Source organism: Marmota monax, unplaced genomic scaffold (genome assembly GCF_021218885.2).
Source record: "Marmota monax isolate L192 unplaced genomic scaffold, Marmota_monax_Labrador192_F-V1.1 WCK01_AAM20220418_F8-fsc00475, whole genome shotgun sequence".
Taxonomy (NCBI): Eukaryota; Metazoa; Chordata; class Mammalia; order Rodentia; family Sciuridae; genus Marmota; species Marmota monax.
This window is the reverse complement of record NW_026693913.1, coordinates 221,491-243,502: the sequence shown is the minus strand read 5'-3', so window position 1 is coordinate 243,502 and position 22,012 is coordinate 221,491. Positions and strand designations below refer to the sequence as shown.

General features: G+C 49.6%; 2 protein-coding genes across 6 annotated transcripts in view; one reads left to right on the top strand and one right to left on the bottom strand.

The window, feature by feature from the left end:
* The window catches only part of Rab37 (RAB37, member RAS oncogene family), a 78,877-nt gene that overhangs the window by 18,518 nt on the left and 38,347 nt on the right, over window positions 1-22,012 (bottom strand). The window lies entirely within an intron of this gene.
* Window positions 1,403-20,629, top strand: LOC124105944 (CMRF35-like molecule 1). 5 transcript variants are annotated; one of them, XM_046463385.1, is made up of 7 exons: window positions 1,403-1,572; window positions 13,512-13,853; window positions 15,060-15,180; window positions 17,630-17,742; window positions 18,861-18,883; window positions 19,197-19,346; window positions 19,797-20,629. In XM_046463385.1, exons 1-7 carry the CDS (start codon window positions 1,530-1,532, stop codon window positions 19,938-19,940), a joined length of 936 nt encoding a protein of 311 aa, XP_046319341.1. In that variant the 5' UTR covers window positions 1,403-1,529; the 3' UTR covers window positions 19,941-20,629. The 5 variants fall into 5 exon arrangements, with proteins under 5 accessions (XP_046319341.1, XP_046319342.1, XP_046319340.1 ...); XM_046463384.2 differs by lacking the exon at window positions 1,403-1,572 and adding an exon at window positions 12,780-13,162 and having other exon boundaries at window positions 15,129-15,180; XM_046463383.2 differs by lacking the exon at window positions 1,403-1,572 and adding an exon at window positions 12,784-13,162 and having other exon boundaries at window positions 15,090-15,180.

The following is a 22,012-nucleotide window of genomic DNA, read 5'->3' as shown; positions in this document are numbered from 1 at the left end:
GTGGCTCAGTGGGTTCAATCACTTGGTTAAATCTCATTTCTTGATTCAAAGGGGAATCCTCCCTGGGGAGGCTGGGTCTTGGGGGAGCAGGATCAGAGGGTCTGGCCATAGGCCGGGCTCCTGGCAGACAGTTCTCTTCACCCCTTGCTGAACATGCCCACGAAAGGAAAGTTTATTCCATGACTCTCATGCATCTGTCCCCTTGTCTCCAGGGCCTTCCCAGCCAGTGTGACTCCTGGTCATTCCCCTGGAAGCCAGTGGCTCCCCTGGTGCAGAAGCCGGTGTCTCCCATGTACTGTGTGGTGACAGGTGGTGGGGGCTGAAGGCCTGCAGAGCCCTGCCCCGGGTTTCTGACCTGACCTTATGGTCTGGAGATATGTAAAGCGAGAGGCCGACTCTGGCCACATCCTGAAAAACCAGGCTTATCAGCTGCCGAGTTTCAGTGCAAATAACTCACCTACACTGCCTGTCTGCTGAGGGTAGGAGGGGACGTCCCCGTCAGGATGCCACAGGGTGTGTATAACACATACCCAAAGTGGCTCCAGGTGCGAAATATGGGAAAGGCCTGGCCTTTTCATGAGCACCCAGGGCTTGCGGGGGTGCTGATGGGGGAGGGAAGGTGGGGAACACGTGGGATCGGAATGAAGGGAGCAAGACAGGCCAAGCCGGATGCACTGACTGACTCCTTCCTTCCTTCCTTTGACGGACGGTTACTGTAAGGTGGAGGAGGGAGTGGGGGGTGACAGGTGTAAGTAATGGCTGGTTTCTTGGGCCAGGAGCTCTGGTACCCATGGTGAGATTTTGGAGGATTCAGGTTGAGTCAGGATTCACAGATCTCAGCTGGTGGCTTCCATAAGGACGCAGAGCATCTTTTCCACTGGGCTAACATCCTCACTCCATCTCCCAACTCTTTGACACCATTTCCTTGTAGTCTGGGTCTGGACCCCTCCTCAGCCTCCTTCCTCCTCATTCCCACTTCTAGTCTACGGCTCTCCTCTGGCTTTGACCTAGCCCCACCCCTGCCCCAAATGCTGTTGAACTCCAGGCTTTCGGGGTTCTCAAAAACCCAGCCACACCTGAAATCCCAGGTCTAGGGCCTTCTGTCCATCAGCCTTGACTCTCCAAGGCCCCTCTGTGGAGCTGGGTCCCCTGCCCCACCTTTTCTCCAGAGGAGGAGGGGAGGAGAAGAGTAGGGCTGGCCAGACCCAGTGGCTCCCTGTCTGCAGATGTCTACCAGGTAGAGAAGGAGGCTGGGTTCTCTTTTTAGGGTCCTCCCTGCCCCCATGACTCTTGGCAGTGGTGGTATTTCTCAAAAGCTTTTCACGATGACTAGAACTTCTTGCATTGTAATTGCTCTGAAATTTCACCCTGTTCACCTCCTTCCTCTTTTATTCTGTTCACCAGTGGGAAGTGGGCCGAGGGAGGAAGTGCCGGGCTAGATGAGAGAAGGCAGAGAGCAGGAGATGGAGTCCAGCGTGTAGCAGGTCCTTGTGACAGGCTCCACCGAGGGGGACCCGAGGGAAGAAAAAATGCACCTGCTGTGGCTCTTTCCCGTCCTCCTCTGGCTCCCAGGTGAGTGGACCAGGTCTGTGTGTGTGGGGAAGGCTTAACTGGCTAGAGGAAGCAGCTGGCAGAGGGACCATGGAGCCCAGCAGGAAGGTGTGAGCCTCTGGGGTTTTATTTTCTCACGCCCCCAATGTTTTGGCACCTACAGTTGCCAAGGCCGAACTGACCCCTTCATCATGAGCCTAGCCCAGGGGGGATCCCTGGCCACTCGGGGGCTGTTCCTGTTGAAAATGGACAGCAGGTGGCCAGAGCCTGCACAGGATGGGGAGAAGCATGGGAGCTCTGGTTCCCGGGGCGGGGGTGGGCTGGAGAACCGCTGCCTCTGGCCTGGACTGTCGCCTTCCTTTGTGAACGTGCTCTGAGAGGGAATGGCTCTGCGAAGATGGGAGGTGGAGGGGGTTTGTAGGAAGGAAAGAGGGCATTTTGCTGGACAGAAGGGAGAGGAGATTCCAGGCATCTGGGTAAGAAGGAAATAATCGGGCTGGGGATGTGGCTCAAGCGGTAGCGCGCTCGCCTGGCATGCGTGAGGCCCGGGTTCGATCCTCAGCACCACATACAAACAAAGATGTTGTGTCCGCCGAAAACTGGAAAATAAATATTAAAATTCTCTCTCTCTCTCTCTCTCTCTAAAAAAAAAGAAAGAAAGAAATAATAGAAGTCGCTGAGGGCCTGAGGGTCAAGAGGTGGGATGGAGAGGAAGGGAGGGCTGGGATTGGGCCAGGCAGAGGGTCGTGGGATCCCTAAGTTGTGATTAAAACACAGGGACCTTTCTTGCCTGTGAACTTCGGCCATCTCAGGACTCAGGTCCTACGGCTTCCTGCCTCTGCAGCATCTCCATCCAGATGTGGAAATTTCAAACGTGACCTGACCCCATGCCCCCCGCATCCCTCTCTGCCCGCTTCTTCCCTGTCTTCTCGTTTGGAAAGCCCGTGTTTTCTGGTGCTTGGGCCAAACCTGGGGGCAGGAAGCATCTGTCTCTTTTTCCACACCCTCCGGTGACCTCCGGTCTGACTTGGAGTCCAGGCATTTCCAGAGGCCGCGGGGTGCTCTCAGAGGTCCCTGTGTCTCCCAGGTCTTCTCCTCTCCCTGGCTCCACCCCCTCTGGTCACAGTGGTCCCTTAGACGTTCTTTGAACCAGCTGGGATGCTTCTGCCTCAGGGATTTGTCCTTTCTGTTCCCACTGCCCAGAATGTTCCCAGACAGCTGCAGGCTCTGTCCTCCACACCCTCCCTGTGCGTTCTTCTCCCTGGGCCTTTGTTGATGACTCTAAAACTGCAATTCCCTTCCATTATTTTTCTGCATCACCTGCCCCCTCCCTCCATAGAATGAAATCTTCCAGAGAGCAGGGATTTTTTTTTTGTGCCTATAATAGTAGTAGGTTCCAATTAGACCAATAATATTATTTGAATGAGCAATTTAATTTTTTTTTTTTTGTACTGGGGATTAAACCCAGGGGCACTTAACCATTGAGTCACATCCCTACCCATTTTTTTTTTTTTTGCGTTTTATTTAGGGACAGGTTCTTGCTGAGTTGCTTAGGGCCTTGCTAAATTTCGGAGTCTGGCTTTGAACTTTCAATCCTCCTGCCTCAGCCTCCTGAGCCTCTGGGATTATAGGCATGCGCTACCATGCCAACTTGAATAAGGGGATTTATCCAATAAGAGAGTATAACGATTGCTGCAAATGGCCCTCCCATCTTTCTTTTCCTATTTTCATAGAATTGAATGATTAAGACTCTTAAAATCAATTGGAAAGGATATATAGGAATATCCAGTGGATATTTGAGGAACAATTGTTCCTCAAAGTGTTAAACAGAATTATCATATGACCTGGGAATTCCACTCCTAGGTGTCGGCCCAGGAGAGCTGAAGATGCATGTTTGTGTGAAAAGTTGAACCAAGTCCATAAATGTTGGGCTGGGAGGTATCCCGGTGGTAGTGTTTGTATAGTGTGCTCAAGGCCTGGGGTTCAGTCCCCAGCACTGTAAAGAAAAAAACAACAAGTATCATAACAATATTAGTTATAATCTCTGAAAAGTGGAAATCTAGATGTCCAACCCAAACAGGTGACTGGCTGAGTAGAATGTGGTCACCCACATGACGGGGCATTGCGCAGCCATTACCCAGTCTGAAGAACCCACCCCTGCCGCAGAGTGGATAGACCCTGAACCAGACCCTGAAGGGAGGAGCCACACACAGAAGGTCAGAGGGACTGACTCCATTCCTAGGAGATGTCTGGAATAGGCCGATTCATAGGGACAGCAAGCAGATCCGTGGTGGCTGGGCTGGAAAGGGGGCCAGGGAAGTGGCTACCAGGGGGTAGGGTGTTTCTTTGGGGGGTGATAAAAATGTTTCAAACTAGAGTGTAGGTGGTTGCCCAGTTTTGTGAATGTATGAAGAACACTGAGCTGTCCTCTCTAAAAAGGCGAATTTGATGGTATGCGAAGGATCCTCGGTGGAAAGCGATCAGAGAGCAAGAGAACAACAGGAGAGTCCTGGGAGGAGGTCCGGGTGGTGTTGGAGGCGAACCTTAATGCTCGGGACTCTCACAGGGTCTATTTGACCCTCCAGTCCACAGAATGAAGAGAAAGAAAAAGATAGTTTTAAGAAGTAACAGGCACCCAGAGGAGAGCAGAAAGCAGCCCTGGATGGCAGGAACGGGGGGGGGGGGGGGGGGGACCCAGGCTGGCAGGGAGTCCCACCTGGGCCGGAACCTGGGGCAGGGGAAGGACCAGGTGCTCCAGAGCTGGGCCAGCTCTCCCGGGGTAGGTTTCGGGAGCACGAGGGACATGCTCTTGGCCGGGGTGTGTTTGGGGAACAGAAACGTCAGCGTGGCCTGGTCACATGCTTCAGAGAGGGCTGCTGGGGCAGCCTGGGAGGATTTCATCAGCTCCTGGGGCGAAATTGCTGGGGAAGGAGGGTGACCCGTCCAGGACCACGAGGCTGGCAAACACCTGCAGTTCGGGGGAGGCTGGGGCAGGGGGTCTCTCAGCCCAGGTGGGCAACGCAGGGAGACTCCATCTTGAAACAACAGTGTGACCCCCCCAGGACCTGGCTGATTTGGTATGTGACAATGACATTGCTTAAAACGCTATGTTTGTTGGGTTGTTAAGAATGAGCCCTGTGAATGTTACCCTCCGCCTGACTTTTCTCTTTGGGACTTGCCTCTTTTCGTTCTTCATCGTTTTCCAAATGGGGGTGTCACTGTTTCTCCTTGTACACATTATTTGTGAAGAGCCAGGATATTAATCACTTTCTGGGGAATTCATTCAAGTTTTCCTTCCAGTTCTTTTCTTTTTCAGGTTTTTTTTTTTTTTTTTTATAGTGGTGTGTCCAAGTGTTCTATTTATATAGAGTTGTGTTTATTGGCTTTTTTTTCTGTGTGATATCTTCTATTAATTTTAAATTTAAGAAGTTCTTCCTCTCATCAGCCCCAGAGATTTTATAAAGATTCATTTCCTTTTTCTTTCTTCCTTTTTTTTTGGTACTGGGAATTGAACCAGGAGTGCTTTACCATTGAGCCATGTCTAGCCCTTTTTATTTATTTTTGTTTGGAAACAGGGTCTCACTAAGTTGCTTAGAGCCTTGCTAAATTGCTGAGGCTGACCTTGAACTTGCCCAGCCTCCTGCTTCAGCCTCCCGAGCCTCTAGGATTTAGGGCATGCCCCACCACACCTGGCTATCTCACTTCCCCTTTCTTTCTTTAAACCCTAACCCTAACCCTAATGTTTGCCTCTTTCCCTGCCCTGGATGGACCCGCGCGGCTGGTGCTGCTGGTGGCTGCTGCTCTCTGCTTCCTTCTTCACCTGTCTCTGAAGACTTTTGTGGGTCATGAAATTATTAGACAGACCAGCTCTGTTTTTAGGCTATTTATTCTGTTTTAATGATAGGTTTATCTATTTTTGCTAGATTTCTGAGCTGATTTCTGTATTATAGCCTGATAGTGGGTTAGCATCTGGCAGGGAAACCCTTCACCACTCTTCCTTATTTTATTTTTCTTTCAGGGTTTTTATTTTATTTTTAATTACATTTGGTGTTGGTATCTTATAATCACACAGAATAGTGGGATTCATTGAGACGTCTGCACAAGAACATAAGCCACTTTCCCTCCCCCAGTGCCTCCCCTTTCCCTCCCCTCTGCTCGCCCCTATACCCTTCCTCTACTCTACTGGCCTCCCTTTTACCATTACTGATTTAAAATATCCCCAAATTCTTACCTGTTTACCCCTTCAGATCATCTCTGGTGTACACACACATACCCACATATTCACACACACACACAGACACACACACACACACACACACTTGTGCTAGAGATGATCTGATTAAACATAAATGTATATATACATAAACTAGAATTATCTGAAAGAAGTTCTGGGGTTTAAAATGTATCATTATTGTCATTATTGTTTTGGTACTGGGGATGGGACCCAGGGGTGCTCTATCACTGGGCTACATCCCAACCCTTTTTACTTTTTTTTATTTTGAGACAAGGTCTTGCTAAGTTGCCCAGGCTGGCCTGGGACTTGTGATCTTTTTGCCTCCGTCACTGTCTATGATAGCCTTAAAAGTTGTTGTTGTTGTTTTATAAAGAATAGTTAAGAGCTTTCATTCCAATAGTTAATAATACAGTGTTTGTTTGTCAAAATAGAAACTGAAATCGAGTAGACCAAACAGTGGATTAGTAATTGTGTATTGAAGGCAAAAAAAAAAAAAAAAGGGTTTCCATGGCACCAAATAAACCAGTTCTGAGGTTTTTCCCCAAGATAAATTTAACGGCTCCAGATTCCTCAGTGTTTATCAGAATTTATGGAAGAAAAGAGTCAAGGTCGTCTTTTCACGGTTGTCTTTTCACGCCATGAAAAGAAGATGGCTGCTCCGGTGGTGTGGGTCTAGAATGATCCACCCTCCCAGCTCGCACTGGGGGCACCAGACCCCATGTGTCCGAGAGGGCACAAGAGGGAGCAGGTGCTGGGGAAAGGCTGGGGCTCTGGCCCCTCATGATGGTCGTGAGTATAAAGCCTGGGAGGAGAGTGGGGCCACTGTGGCCCGCCAGCCCGTCCTCTGGGTGACCTTGTAAGCACAAGCACAACATGCTGCTATGGAATGCAGGTGACCCAAAGACTAAACGTCACAGGGCCTATCGTGACCATGCAGAGTTGATGGAGCTTTGTATTGTCACCACTCTCAAGTTCCCAAGGAAAAACAGCAGATTTGATGGACAGATGTTCAGGCTGAGACAGGGAAGCCCACAGCATGTCCCTTCTGCCTGTCCAGCTGCTCTCCTCAAGTATTTTAAACTATTTTTAAAAATGCGCTGACACTGGGCACAGTGGTGCTCGCTTGTAATTTTAGCGACTTGGGAGGCTGAGGCAGGAGGATTGCAAAATTGAGGCCAGCCAGCCTGGGCTACTTTGTTAGACCCTGTTTTTTTTTTTTTTTCCTTTAATTTGTAGGTTGTAGATGGACACAGTGCCTTTATTTTACTTGTTTATTTTTATGTGGTGCTGAGGATGGAACCCAGTGCCTCACGCATGATGCCAGGCAAGTGCTCTGCCACTGAGTTACAGCCTCAGCCCCATTAGACCCTGTCATAATATAAAAAAAATAAAAAAATTGGGGTGCTCAGTGGTAGAGCACCCCTGGGTTTTGCCCCCCAGTACCAGAAAAAAGGGAAAAAGAGAAAAAGAAGAAGGAAAGTAAAGAAAAAGCTCCCTCTGAGTTCAGGTTAAAAACCAAACACCAAATCAATTTTTTTTTTGGTACTGGGGATTGAACCCCAGGGGTGCTTAACCACTGAGCCACACCCCCAGCCCTTTTTTATACTTTATTTAGAGACAGGGTCCCACTGAGTTGCTTAGAGCCTCCCTAAGTTGCTGAGGCTGGCTTTGAACATGTGATCCTCCTGCCTCAGCCTCCTGAGCTTCTGGGATTACAGGTGTGAGCCACCACACTGGCCACCGAATGGATCCTGACACAGATTTAAAGCCTGAGCACAGCTCGTGTGCTCAGGTGTTCTCAGTACTGTATGGTGAGTTGATTCTGTTTTTACAATAAGAAAGCTGAGTAATATGGCATTGGAGTATCAGAAACCATCTCAGTAAAACCAGAAATGACTCCCATTGGATAGTAATCTGCAGGTTGTCTACACATGTACAGAGTGGTGCGATGTGCACTGATTAAACCCACGGGGACAACTTCAGGCACTCAGGACCACAGAGCTTCACGTTGGCTACATGAGAAAAGTGAGGGCAGCGAGGAGGAGGAGAGTGTGTGGTTCTCATTCATTTCTGGTCCTGGAGCTGATTGAAGGTCCGTCCAGTCCTTCATAGGGCTTGTCCCTGCTGTTGGCACAGGTGGTCTGAATATACCACTTCCTGCGGCATAGAATGCAGCCCCAGCCTGTCTGTGATTTCCACTGTGATCCTGGTATTGGGGACGTCTTGCTTGTTGGCAAACACCGGGGGCCTGGGGGTCTGCGTCCTGGAGCTCCTCTCAGACCCCTTGAGATTGCAAAGACATCCCGCTGTGTGCGGGCAGGTGGAAGCGACAGTAGCCAGAGGCTGCTACTCTCAGGAAATGTGTTGGTTTTTCTCCCACGAGATGGCCCAACTTTTTTTTTTTCTGGTAGGGGGGCTTGAACCCAGGGGCACTCAACCACTGAGCCACATCCCCACCCCTATTTTGTATTTTATTTAGAGACAGGTCTCACTGAGTTGCTTAGGGTCTCACAGTTGCTGAGGCTGGCTTTGAACTTGCAATCCTCAGCTTCCTAAGATGCTGGGATTACAGGTGTGCACCCAGCCCAACTTTTTAAAAATTAAAAAAAAGTAGCACATGTACCTAAATGTGCATAAAATATCAATGTCCAGGTTAACAAATTATCATAAAGTACACACCAAGGTCTCTGGTTGGGGTGCTGTTTGCTGAAGTCTTTGATAGACTACCCTTCCCAGAGAGGGGAAGTTCTTTATTTTGCTAAGTGTTCTTAGATAATCATAAATGGGTGTTGAATTCTGCCAAGTACTTTTCCCTTAGATGAGTGAATGGTCTTCTTCCCTTACTCCACTAATGACACATATTGCATGTACTGATTTTCTAATATTGAAACAATTTGCTGCTAGGTGTGGTGGCACACACCTGTAATACAAGGGATTCAGGAAGCTGAGGCAGGAGGGGCACAAGTTCAAGGCCAGCCTGAGCTACTTAGTGAGGCTTTAAGCAACTTAGTGAGTTCCTGTCTCAAAATAAAATATAAAAAGGGCTGAGGATGTGGCTCAGTGGTTAGATGCCTCTGGGTTTACTCCCTGGTACCAAACAAAACAAAACAAAACAAAATAACAAACAATTTTATTTTCTTGGTATAAGTCAACTTGGCAGGAATGTATCATTCTTTTTATATAGCACTGGGTTTAGTTGGCTGATTTTTTTTTTGTTTGTTTCGGACTTTTGCATTTATGTTCACAAATAATATTTGCCTATAATATTTTTTTCTTTTCTTTCTCTTCCTCCTCCTCCTCCTTCTCCTCCTCCTCTTCCTCCTCCTCCTCCTTTTTCTTCTCCCTACCCCCTTCTTTTTTTGTCATACTTCGGATGGAGCCAGGGCCTCACATATGCTAGGCAAACACTCTACAGTGAGCTACATTCCCAGCCCTTTTTTATTTTATTTTAAGACAGAGTCTCACTAAGTTGCTGAGGCTGGCCTTGAACTTGTGATCCTCCTACCTCAGCCTCCTGAGTCTTGAGGATCACAGGCCTGATCTTCCTGCCAGGCTTCATGTTTCTTTCTCCCACTGCCTTTATCAATTAGGTTTGCTAATCTCACTAGATGGATTCAGGGTCGATTCATCTTTTCCTGTGTTCCAGAATTTTCTGTGCAAGTCAGCCATGATACCTTCCTTACATCTTTGGTAGGTAGAGTTGCACAGGCCTGGAGTTTCTTCTGGGAGAAGTTTAAAACAATCAGTTTGATTTATTGGAATAGCTTGGGGATTGTTTAGGTTTTCCACTTCTTTTGTGCAAGGAGTTTTTTTTTTTTTTTAGAAATTGTTTATTCAATCTAAAATTTCAAATATCTTGGCATAACAGTTTATATATCCTTTTACTGTCTTTCTAAATTATTATTACTTTTGTTATTGTCTGTTTAATCTGTGTAGGATGTGCAGGATATTGCCCTTTTCATTCCTGATATTGATTACATAGCTCTTCCCTGTTTCTATCATGCATTTCTTGCAAGTTTTTTTTTTGAATGTAGGTTTTGTTGATCTTCTCAGTTATATGTTTGTTTTCTATTTGATTAAACTTTGTTCTTATCTTTATTATTTCCTTCCATTTGCTTCTTTTCTTCTTACTCCTATTTTTTAGTCTAATTGACATAGATGTTTAGCTTATTCAATTAAAACCCTTTTTGTTTTATAATATATGCACTTAGTGCCATAAAACAACTTTAAGCATAATTTAGATGCAGCCCATGAGACTCTTTTAAGTTGAGGTATAATTTACAGATACTGAAATACATAGAGAGTAAAAGTATAGTCTGAGTTTTGTAACTCACACTTCTAGCAAGATACAGGATATTTCCATCACCCAGAAAGTTACTTCCCTGCCCAGCCAGTCCTTCCCCCTGTGAAGCACAGTTGTGATCTTTACCACCACAGATCAATCTGCCTGATGTGTTCACATATGGGATCAGAAAGTGTCTTCGTCTCTGTGTCAATCTTTCAGCCGGCATGTCTGTGATGCCCTCCGTGCACTACTAGAAACAAAGTCAAAGGAACTGAAAACCCTTGTTCACAAAAAGAGCAGCAGGTGCACTTTTGTAGTGCATGGGAATCCTGGCTGCGTGGCGTATTTTTCCATCTTGTATTGTCAGTCTTAAGTTTTTGATATGTAGTGGGTTTCAGGCAGTTTTAATTATTGCAGTTTTAATTTGCATTGTAGATGGCTAGTGATGTCTTTATTTATGTGTCCTGGGCCATCCATAAGCTTCCTTTCTGAAGTGTCTGTTTAAATTTTCTACATTAAAACAAACAACCAAAAATCCCAGGCTGTTTGTTTTCATTATTATTTCTTTCCATTTGCTTCTTCTCTTCTTACTCCTATTCTTTATCTAACCATTGACATAGATGTTTAGCTCATTCAATTTAAACCATTTTTGTTTTATAATATATGCACTTATGTGTTCTGGACGTAGTGTTTTTGCAGATACAAATATATATATATAAATAAATATTTGGGTTTTTTTTAGGTTTAAGTGAACACAGTATCTTTTATTTTACATTTATGTGGTGCTGAGGATGGAACCCAGTGCCTCATGCATGCTAGGCAAGCGCTCTACCACTGAGCCACACCCCAGCCCCAGATACAAATATATTTTATATGAAAACTTTAGATTGCATCAGAATCTCTTGCAAAGCCAGATTTCAGAGATGGAGACAGAGCTGCCCCACTAGATAAGTGCCTGCTGGGAGCAGAGATGGGGCTGCGCACCTGAGTCTGCTCTCTGCAAGGCCCGGAGGGGACTCACCAAGGAAAAGATACTGAACTTTTTGAGGAAAGGTGAATTTTCGAGCTTTCTTTGTTAATCATGAAAAAACTTCTGCATCGCAAGAGAAAGACAACAGTAAGCAAAATGGTCAAAGGAAATGATGCACCCGAAAATAATTCCCAGAAAATAGAAGTACCTCTGCAAATTGTTCCAGAAAACAAAATTTGAGACGCGGGGAGGAAGTCCTTTAAAAAACTTGATTTGAGAGCTGGGGTTGTGGCTCAGTGGTAGAGTGCTCGCCTAGCACATGCAAGGCCCTGGTTTTGATCCTCAGACCACCTAAAAATACAATAAATGTATTGTGTAACTACAACTAAAAAATTATATATATTTAAGTTGTAGTTGGACACAATATTTTATTTATTTATTTTTATGTGGTGCTGAGAATGGAACCCAGGGCCTCCTATGCGCTAGGCGAGCGCTCTACCACTGAGCCACAATCTAGCCCCCCCCCCAAAAAAAATTTGATTTGATTGCAGAACATATAAAAATGTATGAAGACTCATTATATTTTACTTATAAGACAGAAACAATATATTGTGTGATTCTATTGGCCTAGAAATAGAAGTAGATTAGTAGCTACTGGGGGCTGAGAGATAGGGGTAAGAGAAACAAGTGCTAATGAGATGAGATTTTTTTTAAAAAGTTTTTTTAGTTATTGACAGACCTTTATCTTATTTGTTTATACACAATGCTGAGAATCGAACCCAGTACCTCACACGTGCCAGGAAAGTGCGCTACTGCTGAGCCCCAGCCCCAGCCTCGAGATGAGATTTCTTTGAGGGCTGAGAAAAATGCTCAGGAATCAGATTGTGGTGATGGTTGTGAGTGCTCTAAAAGCTGAGTTGTGGACCTTAAAATGCTACGTAACAAAACTGGCTGCAGTGGTACACACGTGTAATCCCAGCGACTCCGGAGGCTGAAGCTGGAGGATCACACACTCAAGGCCAGCCTTAGCAACTTACTGAATCCTGTCTCAAAACAAAACAAAACAAAAAGCAGGACATGATGTAGCTCAGTGGTAGAATATTCCTGGGTTTATTCACTAGGACTGATGGGAGGTAGCCGTGAAAAAACCTAAAAGGACCAATAATTGTAGGAAAAAAAATTAAGTTATCAAAGACTTTGTCCCAATAGAGGCTCTTTTGCCAGATAGGCTCTAAAGAAACAAAAATTCATTTGCTCCATTTATGTTCTCTTTCCAGAGCATAAAAGATGGAAATCTGTCAGATTCATCTTGAGAAAATAGTGTGTTTCTAATATCAAACCTTCACAAAGTTATTGAAAAGAATCTTGCATGTGAGTGCAGGGCCAAGAGCCCACAGTGACATCTGAAGCACTTTGTGTGGCCTGTGCCTGATTGCTATTACTTCTGATGAAGCTGGGGTTTAAAAAGTGAGAATGTTTACACAAAATTTTTGGCTCCTCCAGAAAAAAGAAAAGGTGTGATATTGCAGTGCCCATCTCCTCTGCAGGGACCATGGGCTGAAGTGGAATGGGGCTGTGCGGGCCTGGATCTTTGCCCTCCCCGTTTCCCTGGGCCTCCCTGTTTCCCTGGGCTCCCCACTTCCCTCGTCTCCTTTATGCTATGGCTTAGTGTCATTTGCCATTTTAAACAATCATTTTTGTAAAGAAACATCTAATCATGTTCCAGATCTTTTGAAGAGGAGAAAATGGAAGAACAAATACGGAGAAGGTGTATTTTAGTGGTTGCCTTACTGTGAGGCTGGGGTAATCAGACAGTGTGGGATTGGCATAAGGATGGACAATAGATCAGTGGATCACAAGGGGAAAACCCACACAAAACTCACAAATTTGCTATTTGACAGACACCAAGACAACTCAGTGGAGAAGATGGGATCTGGGTGTTCCAGAGCACATGGAGACCAGCTTCACAGCTCTGGTCGACTTCCAAGGCCTTCATCCACGCAGGCTCCCTGCAGAGCTCTGGAGGCCCCGAGACCCCCAGAACAGCCCCTGCTCAGCCACCTGGTGTGGCTGCTCGGCGAGACGTCCCGAGGGCCATGGTGCTCAGTGGAGGCAGCAGCAGGTGCCGTGGGCCGGGATCCTGCTGCTTCCTCCCCTCCAGACCAGCACAACACAGATGGCCACAAAGGGACACCCCTTAAAATGTACAGATTCACTGGCCATCAGAGGTAGAGAGGGGTGAAGGACAGGAAGCCATCCTTGCTGTGTCCCCACTTTTGTTTCTTGAGAGAGCTGGGGTTGTGCTCACCAGTGATCTTCCTGGAGCCTTTGGCCCAGCAGGTGTTAAGTATGCAGGTCCGACTCGGGGAAGGTGGGTTCCTTCCTTGACTTGGGAACTCTTCCAGGTGCAGGACACTGTGGCAATGCCCTTGGGGTGGGAAGTGACAGCTGTATGGATCTGTGTTTTCCAGGCTATTCCGCTGCACAGAATGAAGTCACTGGTCCAAAGACAACGAGTGGCCCAGAGCGGGGCTCACTGACCGTGCAGTGTAATTATACCTCAGGCTGGAAGACCCACAAGAAGTACTGGTGTCGAGGAGCTGTTTGGAGGGGCTGCAAAACCCTTGTTAAAACCACTGGGTCAGAGCAGGAGGTGAAGAAAGACCGTGTGTCCATCAGGGATGATCAGGAAAACCTCACGTTCATGGTGACCATGGAGGACCTCAGGAGAGATGATGCTGACATTTACTGGTGTGCAATTGAGAGGTCTGGATATGACCTTAAGTTTCCAGTTGATGTGACCATTGATCCAGGTAAGAGTGAGTTGATGTGTCCCTGAGGTCCCACTGAAGTGAATGGTCCGTTATTCAGAGTGACCTGTCACAGAGGGGCTTGAATCCTGAGGTCTCACAGAATCCTGAGTGAACACTTGGGGTTGGCCAGGGGTGGGGCTTCTTTAAAAGCCCCGGGATCCTGGAACCTCCTCCAGGAAGTCAGCCAGAGCAGACTCTCTTTTCCCTCTGCACAGCTCAGTCCTGAACCTGTTGCCAATAAAGGTCAAGGTGATGGTCCCCAGTTTCAGCCCTTGGTCTGGAGAGACCTGCTACTGCTTTCCTGGGACCTCAGTGTCCAGGGGTGCCCTGCTCTTTGGGGTGCTCTGGGCGGGGCCTGGACAGGGCTGTTCTCACCCCCCTCCGTATCCACCCTGGGGGAGAAGAAGCCCTGTGGAGCCTGGTGTGTTGGTCTGACTCCTGAGCCCAGAGAGGCCTTCACAGACCGCTGCGTTCCTGCTGCTGGGAACCCGCTGGGAGCCGCTCATGCCTTTGGCTTACTGAGGGTCTGGTCCTAAGTCCTTCAGAAAGCAGGCACTGCTGGAGGCTCCAGGGTCCCAAGGCCTGGTTTGAAGGCGTTTCCTGTTGACTCTGCTGCTCGGCCCCTGGACAGGCGGCACCAGCTGGCAGGGCTCTGGGGGCACAAAGGAGCACCACAGTCACCTGAGCCCAGGCCTGGAACCTCTGGGGCGTGTTCTGGTGGCACAGTGGGCAGCAGGCATTGTCTCTCAGAATCCTGACAATGCCCAGGAGGAAGGTGTCCCCATTATCGAATCTTCATAGCTTGCCTGAAGTGGAGGCCTTCCAGAACATTCTGATTTTGTTCAGGGTTGGTCTTGATCTTAGAAGTCTTCAATCTAGGGTATACGTTAGCCCCTGTACTAGTCCCTCAGGCTCCTGGGTCCTTGCTGAATGGAGAAGGCCAAGGGAGCCACTGCCTGAGGCACTGTTATAAGCAGAGGGTTGTTTAAGGTTTAGCTGAGCCCCAGTTGTCCTTGTCCTGAAGCTCTTCCTGGGGACCCTCTGACCCTTCCTCTCCCAGAGATCGGGGGATATGAGCGGTTCAGGATCCAGCCCTTCCACCCAGGCATCTCCAGCAAGGGGGGCCACGCTATCTGCAGGCTCAGAGCCAGGGGCAAGGCTGGGGGCTGGCAGGAGGAGTAGTGTGTGATCTGTTTGTATGTCAAGCACCAACTACAGCGTCCCCAACTACAACAGTCCCCAACACCTCCACCTCCACCACCAACATGTCTACAGCACCAGTCGTCGAGGAAAAGACCACCTGCCTCTCGACTCACCCTGCCACCAGGTAAGCAGGCTCTGTTACTGCGGTCCCCTGTGGCTTAGTTGGCCCAGGCTGTTCCAGTGGGGAAAGGTCCTAGGGCTTCAGGTTCCCTGGTGAGGGTGAGGACCCTGGGAGTCCTCCCGCTTGCTCTCAGCCCCTGGGAGCTGTCATCCTGGGCACAGTCTGTGGACTTACTGCTTCATCTGTTCTTGGGCCCCACGTTTACTGAATTCACTTCTACATGGCAGGCGTAGAGATGGAGCCCAGTGGGAAAGCAATGAGTAGCAGTCAGTGAGGACCGTGTGGCTGCAGTGTGTGGGCACAGGGTTTAGGACCACAGAGGCTCTTGGCCCAGTGTCCCACCTGGGAGGCTGCGGTAGGTTGGGGGACATCCTGTCTCTCCTAAATCAGTGGAACTGCCGGGCGCAGCGGTATATACCTGTCATCCCAGTGGCTCGGGAGGCTGAGGCAGGAGGATCGTAAGTTCAAAGCCAGCCTCAATAACTTAGCGAGGATCTCAGCAATTTAAAGAGACTCTGTCTCAAAATAAATAAAATAAAATAAAATAAAAAGGACTTGGGATGTGGCTCAGTGGTGGAGCACCCCAGGTTCAATACCTGGTTATTCCCCCCAGAAGAAAAAAAAAAACAGTAGCACGGGTAGCTCCCATCCTAGGCTCCTGGAAGCTCACGACAGGATTTCCTGCCCATGATTATGTTTTCTTTGACCTTGTCTCTGACCGCCCCATGAGGAGGAATCTTACAGAAGAGACTGAGCCTCATCACTTCCTTGATGAGGGTCACTCTGGAGCTTGGATGGAGTCTGGCCTCCAAACCCAGAGCAAGGCTCACGCTTCTCAGTGCCCTGCCCAGCCATCTGCAGTCAAAGGGCTTTCGAGAAGCCGAGAGCCTCTTTGATTTCCTCCTTTGGCTTTTCTTGACCCTTTCTACCTTGTGGCTATTTTTTAGATCTGCCAAGGTCTTCTATTGCTGGGCCCTGTCACCCAGTCTCTATGGGACTCCCCAATCTCTCCACCATCAGGGACTCCCTTCTCTCCCCCGTTTTGAGAGTTTTTTTTTCTTACCAAACTGCATTTAAAAAAATAGCCAAGGAGTCCCCATCTTATTAATAAAGCTTGTGTGAGTGCCACTGGAGCCTTGGACTAGTGCGAGACGGACGATTTGTTCATTTAGTCAACAAACAGCCACGGAGCGTCCATTCACGCCTGTCGCTGTTTTGAGGAACACGAGGGGGTACAGGAATGAACAGAGAGTCCAGGGATCCGCCCTCAGGTTCTTCCACCTCAAGATAACTCCTGGAACCAATTAAAGTAGATATAATTAATTGACACCTGTGTCTTCATATTCCTGTGAATTCAAAGTTGAACGGGGGGTCCTTGTATGCGCCCCTAGAGCTGCCCTAACAAGCACCACAGGCTGGGGACCCAAGGAACAGGAATTTATTTTCCTCACACTTCTGGGGCCAGGTGACCAAGACCAAGGTATCAGTCAGAAGGGCTGGTTTCTTCCAAGGTCTCGTCCTTTGCTTGTAGAAGGCCATCTTCCTCTGGGGTCTTCACGTGGCCTCCCTTTTGTGTAACTCTATGTCCTAATTTCTTCTCACAAGGACACCAGTTACACTGGATTAGGGCCCATACCAATGACATCAATGACCTCTTTAACTTTAATTATTTCCTTTTTTTTTTTTTTTTTAGTTTTGAGACAGGGTCTTGCTAAGTTGCAGAGGCTGGCCTTGATCTTGCAATCCTCCTGCCTCAGGCTCTGAGTCACTGGGATTATAGGCATGTTGCCACTGTGCCTGGTGTGCCACTGTGCCTGGCGTGCCACTGTGCCTGGCTTCAATAACCTCCTTAAAGACCTTTTCTCCAACTATAGTCACATTCTGAGCACCGAAGGGAGAGTCTGTCCCATGCTTTCTTCTAGCTTCAGGTGGTTGCCAGCAATCTTTGGGGCTTCTTGGCTTGTAGCTGCATCAGTCCAACCTCTGCATCTGTGGTCACCTGGCTTCTCCCTGTGGGTGTCTGGGTCCGAATTTCCCTCATTGCCGTGACAGTCATTGGCCAGGACCCACCCTAAACAGTATGACTTCATCTTACCTTGATCACATTGGCAAAGACCCTACTTCCAAACAGGTCATGTTCACAGGCTCAAAGTGCACACAAGTTTGGGGGGACATTGTTCAGTCTAGCAGAGAGGGCAGGCATAGAAGCAGGGAGACCTGGTGGGAGCCCATTGCCCTGTGATTTCTGCTGGGCCACTAGACCTACCGACCCCTACCTTGTGAGCCCTCCTCTCCTTTATTAAAAACATCTTTGAGGGCACCCAAGAGTTTCCCTGGCTGTGAAACCAAGTCCTGCAGGCTGTGAGGTCTTCGGCCCTCCCCACCTCCAGGGCCCAGGAGAGGGCTGAGACGGAAGCCGAGCGGGGTGCACAGTCCCCTCTGTCATCCCCAGGCACCCCATCACCGAGCTCAGGATCCTCCTCCCACTCATCTTTGCTGGGCTGATGCTTCTCCTGATGGTGGCCTCACTCCTGGCTTGGAGGATGATGAGGCGGCAGAAGAAAGGTGAGAGGCCCCCGGCCCCGTGGGGTTGGGGCTGGAGGGGTGGGGTGTGGCCAGCCTAGGAGTCTTTGCTCAGAGATCATGTAACCCTTTTCCTGCCTGGCCTTACTTCCACATTCTCACGAGTCGTGCCACTTCTCAGAATGCTTGGGCCCCAGCTCTTGCCAAACCTGCCCAACCTGGCGGGAGGGCTCACCACCTCTTCTCCTGAGTGCGTCAGCCAGGCCTAACTCTTAAGGACACCTCAGCATCTAGATATTTGAAACTAAAAACTGGGGGGAAACCCTTTCTTCTTTTTGTCTCTGGACCACAAGGGCTGGGGGTGCTGAAGGGGGAGGATCAAAGGCAGAAAGCGGGGCTGGGTTGTGGCTCAGTGGTAGAGCGCTTGCCTGGCATGCATGAGGCACTGGGTTCGATTCTCAGCACCTCGTATAAATAAATAAAGTTCCATCAACAATGAATAAAATATTAAAAATAAAAAAAAAACCACAAAGAAACTCAGGAGTCAGTACTTCCCTGGAAGCCAGTCCGTGCTGTGCTGACCCCGCTGGGGGCAGCTGGGAGCAATTCTGCCTCCAGATGCGAGGAAGGGACAGGCCCTGCTGCCCAGTGACCCAAAGCCCACCTGAAGACTAACTCGATTTCACTGGGACAAACAGAAGCAGGGGCCGGGAGAGGGGGGTTGGCAGCCTGGTAGTTGCGAGAGGCAGGTACAACTTTGAGCTGAGCCTGAAGGACACACCAGGCAGAGGAATGTGGGAGTTCAGCAGAACCTCAGGCAGAAGTGACAGCCTGGGCTCAGCATTTTGCAGAAAGAAATTGAACTCCAGGGGCACCGATGGCTGGCCGGTAGGGCCACCCGAGCAGTCCATGGACTAGTTCTCGGATGTGGGGACCCAGTGGGCTGGGTCTTCCTCTTTTTTTCAGATGGAAAGATGGAAGCTCAGAGAGGGGATGTGGCCAATGTCACCGAGTGTCATCTGAGGAGTCACAGTTAGATCTGGGTCTCCTGTCTCTGAACCTGGAGCCTCATCCACCCCCTTTCCCACCACGTTTCTCTTCTGGGCCTCTGTGGGCCTCAGGGATGGGCCTTCTGATTCTGGCTTGTTTTTGTCTTTCAGATGCGGGGCTGTCCCCAGAGCAGGTAAGAGAGTCCCTGAGGTCACACCCGAGAGACCAGCCAGCTCCTTCTCCCTCTTCGTTGTTTCCCAACTTCCAAGAGCCCTGATGTCAGACCAATCATGTACCGAAGCACCCATGCCCCCCTGGCCCCCGCAGGCCCAGAAGGATGAGAGGCCTGGAAATATCTAGAGGGGAGGAGGCCTCAGGGGCAAAGGGGGTGGGAAAGTGGGGGGCACCCGGGAGTCACTGGGAAGCGGATAGGCTCATGTCCCGGTGTGGAATAGGAGCCTGTGCCCACAAGCTGCTCAGTGACTCCACCTGTGTCCCCTCCCCAGGCACTGCAGCCCCTGGAGGAGGACCTCTGCTATGCCAACCTGTCCGTGCTGCAGCCCAGATCCTCCGCCAGCTCCTCCCGGAAGAAGGCCTCTGCCCAAACCTTCTCCTCGGCCCAGGCTGACCAGGAGGAAGTGGAATATGTCACCATGGTGTGTCCTTTGTGGGGACTCCCCTGGGACTGGGCGGGGCAGATGTTTGGTCGGCCCCACTTTGAGGATGGGTTTTCTGGTACCTACGTGGGCCCAGCAGAGGAGGGTGGGCTGGGCCGGGCCGCAGTCGTTGCAGGACTGGCCCGAGGACCACCCCCTCAGGCTTTCAGAAGTGTGTTCACACGAGTTCTTAGCCCTGGGGAGGCCAGGGAGACCCACTGTGGTCCTCGCATGGGCAGGAGAGAGGCAGACAGGCCACGTGGCTCAGGGTGCCCTCGGCCGCCTGGGCAGAGGTGGGATTCTGTTGTGCTGGGGAGCCTGGCAGAGCGGGGGGAAGCTGGAGGGCGTGGAGTGAAGTGGGGAAGCTTGCGTCCTGCACGGGCCTCCTCTGAGGGTTCCTCTGTCCCAGCCCGCCAGCCCCTCAGATCTCCTTGACCATCTCTATTGCAGCCCCCCTTACCGCGGGAGGACATTTCCTACGCATCTCTGTCTTTGGACCTCTTGGACCAGGAGCCGACCTACAGCAACACAGGCCACATTCCCAGCAGGGACCACGAGGAGCCCACAGAGTACAGCGTCATCAGGAAGTCTTAGCCTGGTCCCTGGCTCCCTCTTGGACCCGCACGAGGCCTCGGCGTGTCCCTCCTCATCTGCTTTCTGCCCCAGCTCCCCCATCAGGACCAACCAGTGGCTGAGGCTCTACCTGATCAGCCACCATGGCCTGCGGCTCTAACCTGGGCTTGGGGCCCAGCCTCAGGGGGGCTTTGGGGAACTAGTAGCCTTTGGGGAACTATCTCCTCCTCACCCACATAAACTGGGAGAGGGGTGGGGATAGGCTCTGGGGTGGCCATGGGAATAGTAATGGTAATGATAATAATGGTAATTAACCTTTATTTATTGCTTACTGTGTTCGGGGGACAGAAGGCCCCCCAAAGACGTCCATATCCTAATTTCCAGAACCTGTGAATATACCTTCTGTGGCAAATGATGCTGCATGTGAGATTAAGTTAAGGAATTAGCGGTGGAGAGATTATTCTGGATTATCCAGTGGGCTCAAAATACAATCACAAGGGCCCTCCTACGAGGGAGGAGGAAGTCAGAAGGGGAGAAGGCAAAGTGCCCCGGAAGTGGAGGTTGGAGCAGCATGGCTAGGAGTCAAGAAGGCTGCAGCCTCCAGAACCTGGAGCCTCCAAAAGGAGCCAGCCCCCGACACCTGTAGAACTGACTTTGTACTTTTGGCCCCCCAAACTGTAGAGGAATAAATCTGTATTGTTTAAAGTTAAGCCACTAAGTTTGTGGTGATTTGTGTACAATAGCAATAGGTTGCTCTGTGGCAGGTGCTCTCCCTTGAGTGGTTTACATGTGGTCGCTAATTCAGTCCCTACAAGGGTGCCTCTGTCATTGCCCCATTTTACCGATGAGGAACCCGAGGTATAGATAGGCTCAGCCACTGGCACCAAGGATTGTGGCTGGTAGGCCCACGAATTCCAGTTTGGTTCTGGAGTCTGAACCACAACCCTGCCCTGTTTGTGTAAGAAAGATAGTGTGTGTGTGTGTACCCACTCAGAGAGTCACTTACACAAGGACAGTGAGTAGTTTTAGATGCTGGACTTATTACCCTTATTCTAGGGTCCTGCCTGCCCTGTCTCCAGAATATGTCCCAAATCCTGTGGTGTCTCGTCATCTCCAGGGTTCCCAGCCTAGTCAGGCGTCCATCCGCCCCCTGCCTGTTCTCCCTCATTCATTCTCTGCCCCTGAGTCCTTCTCCTGAGAGCAGCCTTAATGACCTTTTCAAAGCAGAGAGCTGATCATCCTCTGCTTATGACCTTCCTCAGCCTCAAGGGCAGGAGTCCACCCCGCCTGGCCCGGCTCTATCCACTCTCCCTCTCCCTCTCCTCTGCTCTGCTCCACCCACACCTGCCTTTCTCCTGTCCTTCTAAGACGTCGGGTTTGGACCTGAAATGTCCCCCAGAGGCCATGAGTTGAAGGCTTGGTCCCCAGCTGATGGTGGTCTTGGGAGCTGGTGCAACCTTCAGAAGGTGGGGCCTGGTGAGATGAAAGAGGTCACGGGGGTGTGTCCCTGAAGGGGATGTTGGCCCCTCCTGTCCCTCCGTCTTCCTACCACCAGGAGGTGAGCAGCTTTGCTGTGCTCCATGCTCCATGCTGATGTTCTACCTGGCCAAGCCTCAAAGGCAATGGGGCCAAGCATCATGGCCTGACACCATGAGTCCAAATAAGTCTTTCCTCCTTATAAGTTGATTATCTCAGGTGTTTTGTCACAGCCATGGAAAGCCCACACGAAGATAAGGCTTGCTCCCTTATCTGCACATTGGCACTTGTTGTTCTTTCTTTCTGGAATGTTCTTCCTGCAGATCTGTGAATAGTTGGCTGTATTTCATTGTCACATTTTAGCCTAAATGTCCCCTCTCAAGGGGGCCTTCCTCAATTACCCTCAGGGTGACAGTCCCTGCAACCTACCCCCCAAGTCTCTTTGTCTCCTTGCCCTGTTTTGTTTCCTTCATAGCATGAGCCTGGTGAACTTTCTTATGACTTATTTAGTGGTATGTGGGCTTGTTGTTCCCCACTAGTCTGCGTGCTTCTCGTTTGTCCCTGTATCCCCCTTGGTTAGCTAGTGTCTGGCATGTAGCTAGTGTCTGCCCTCTGCC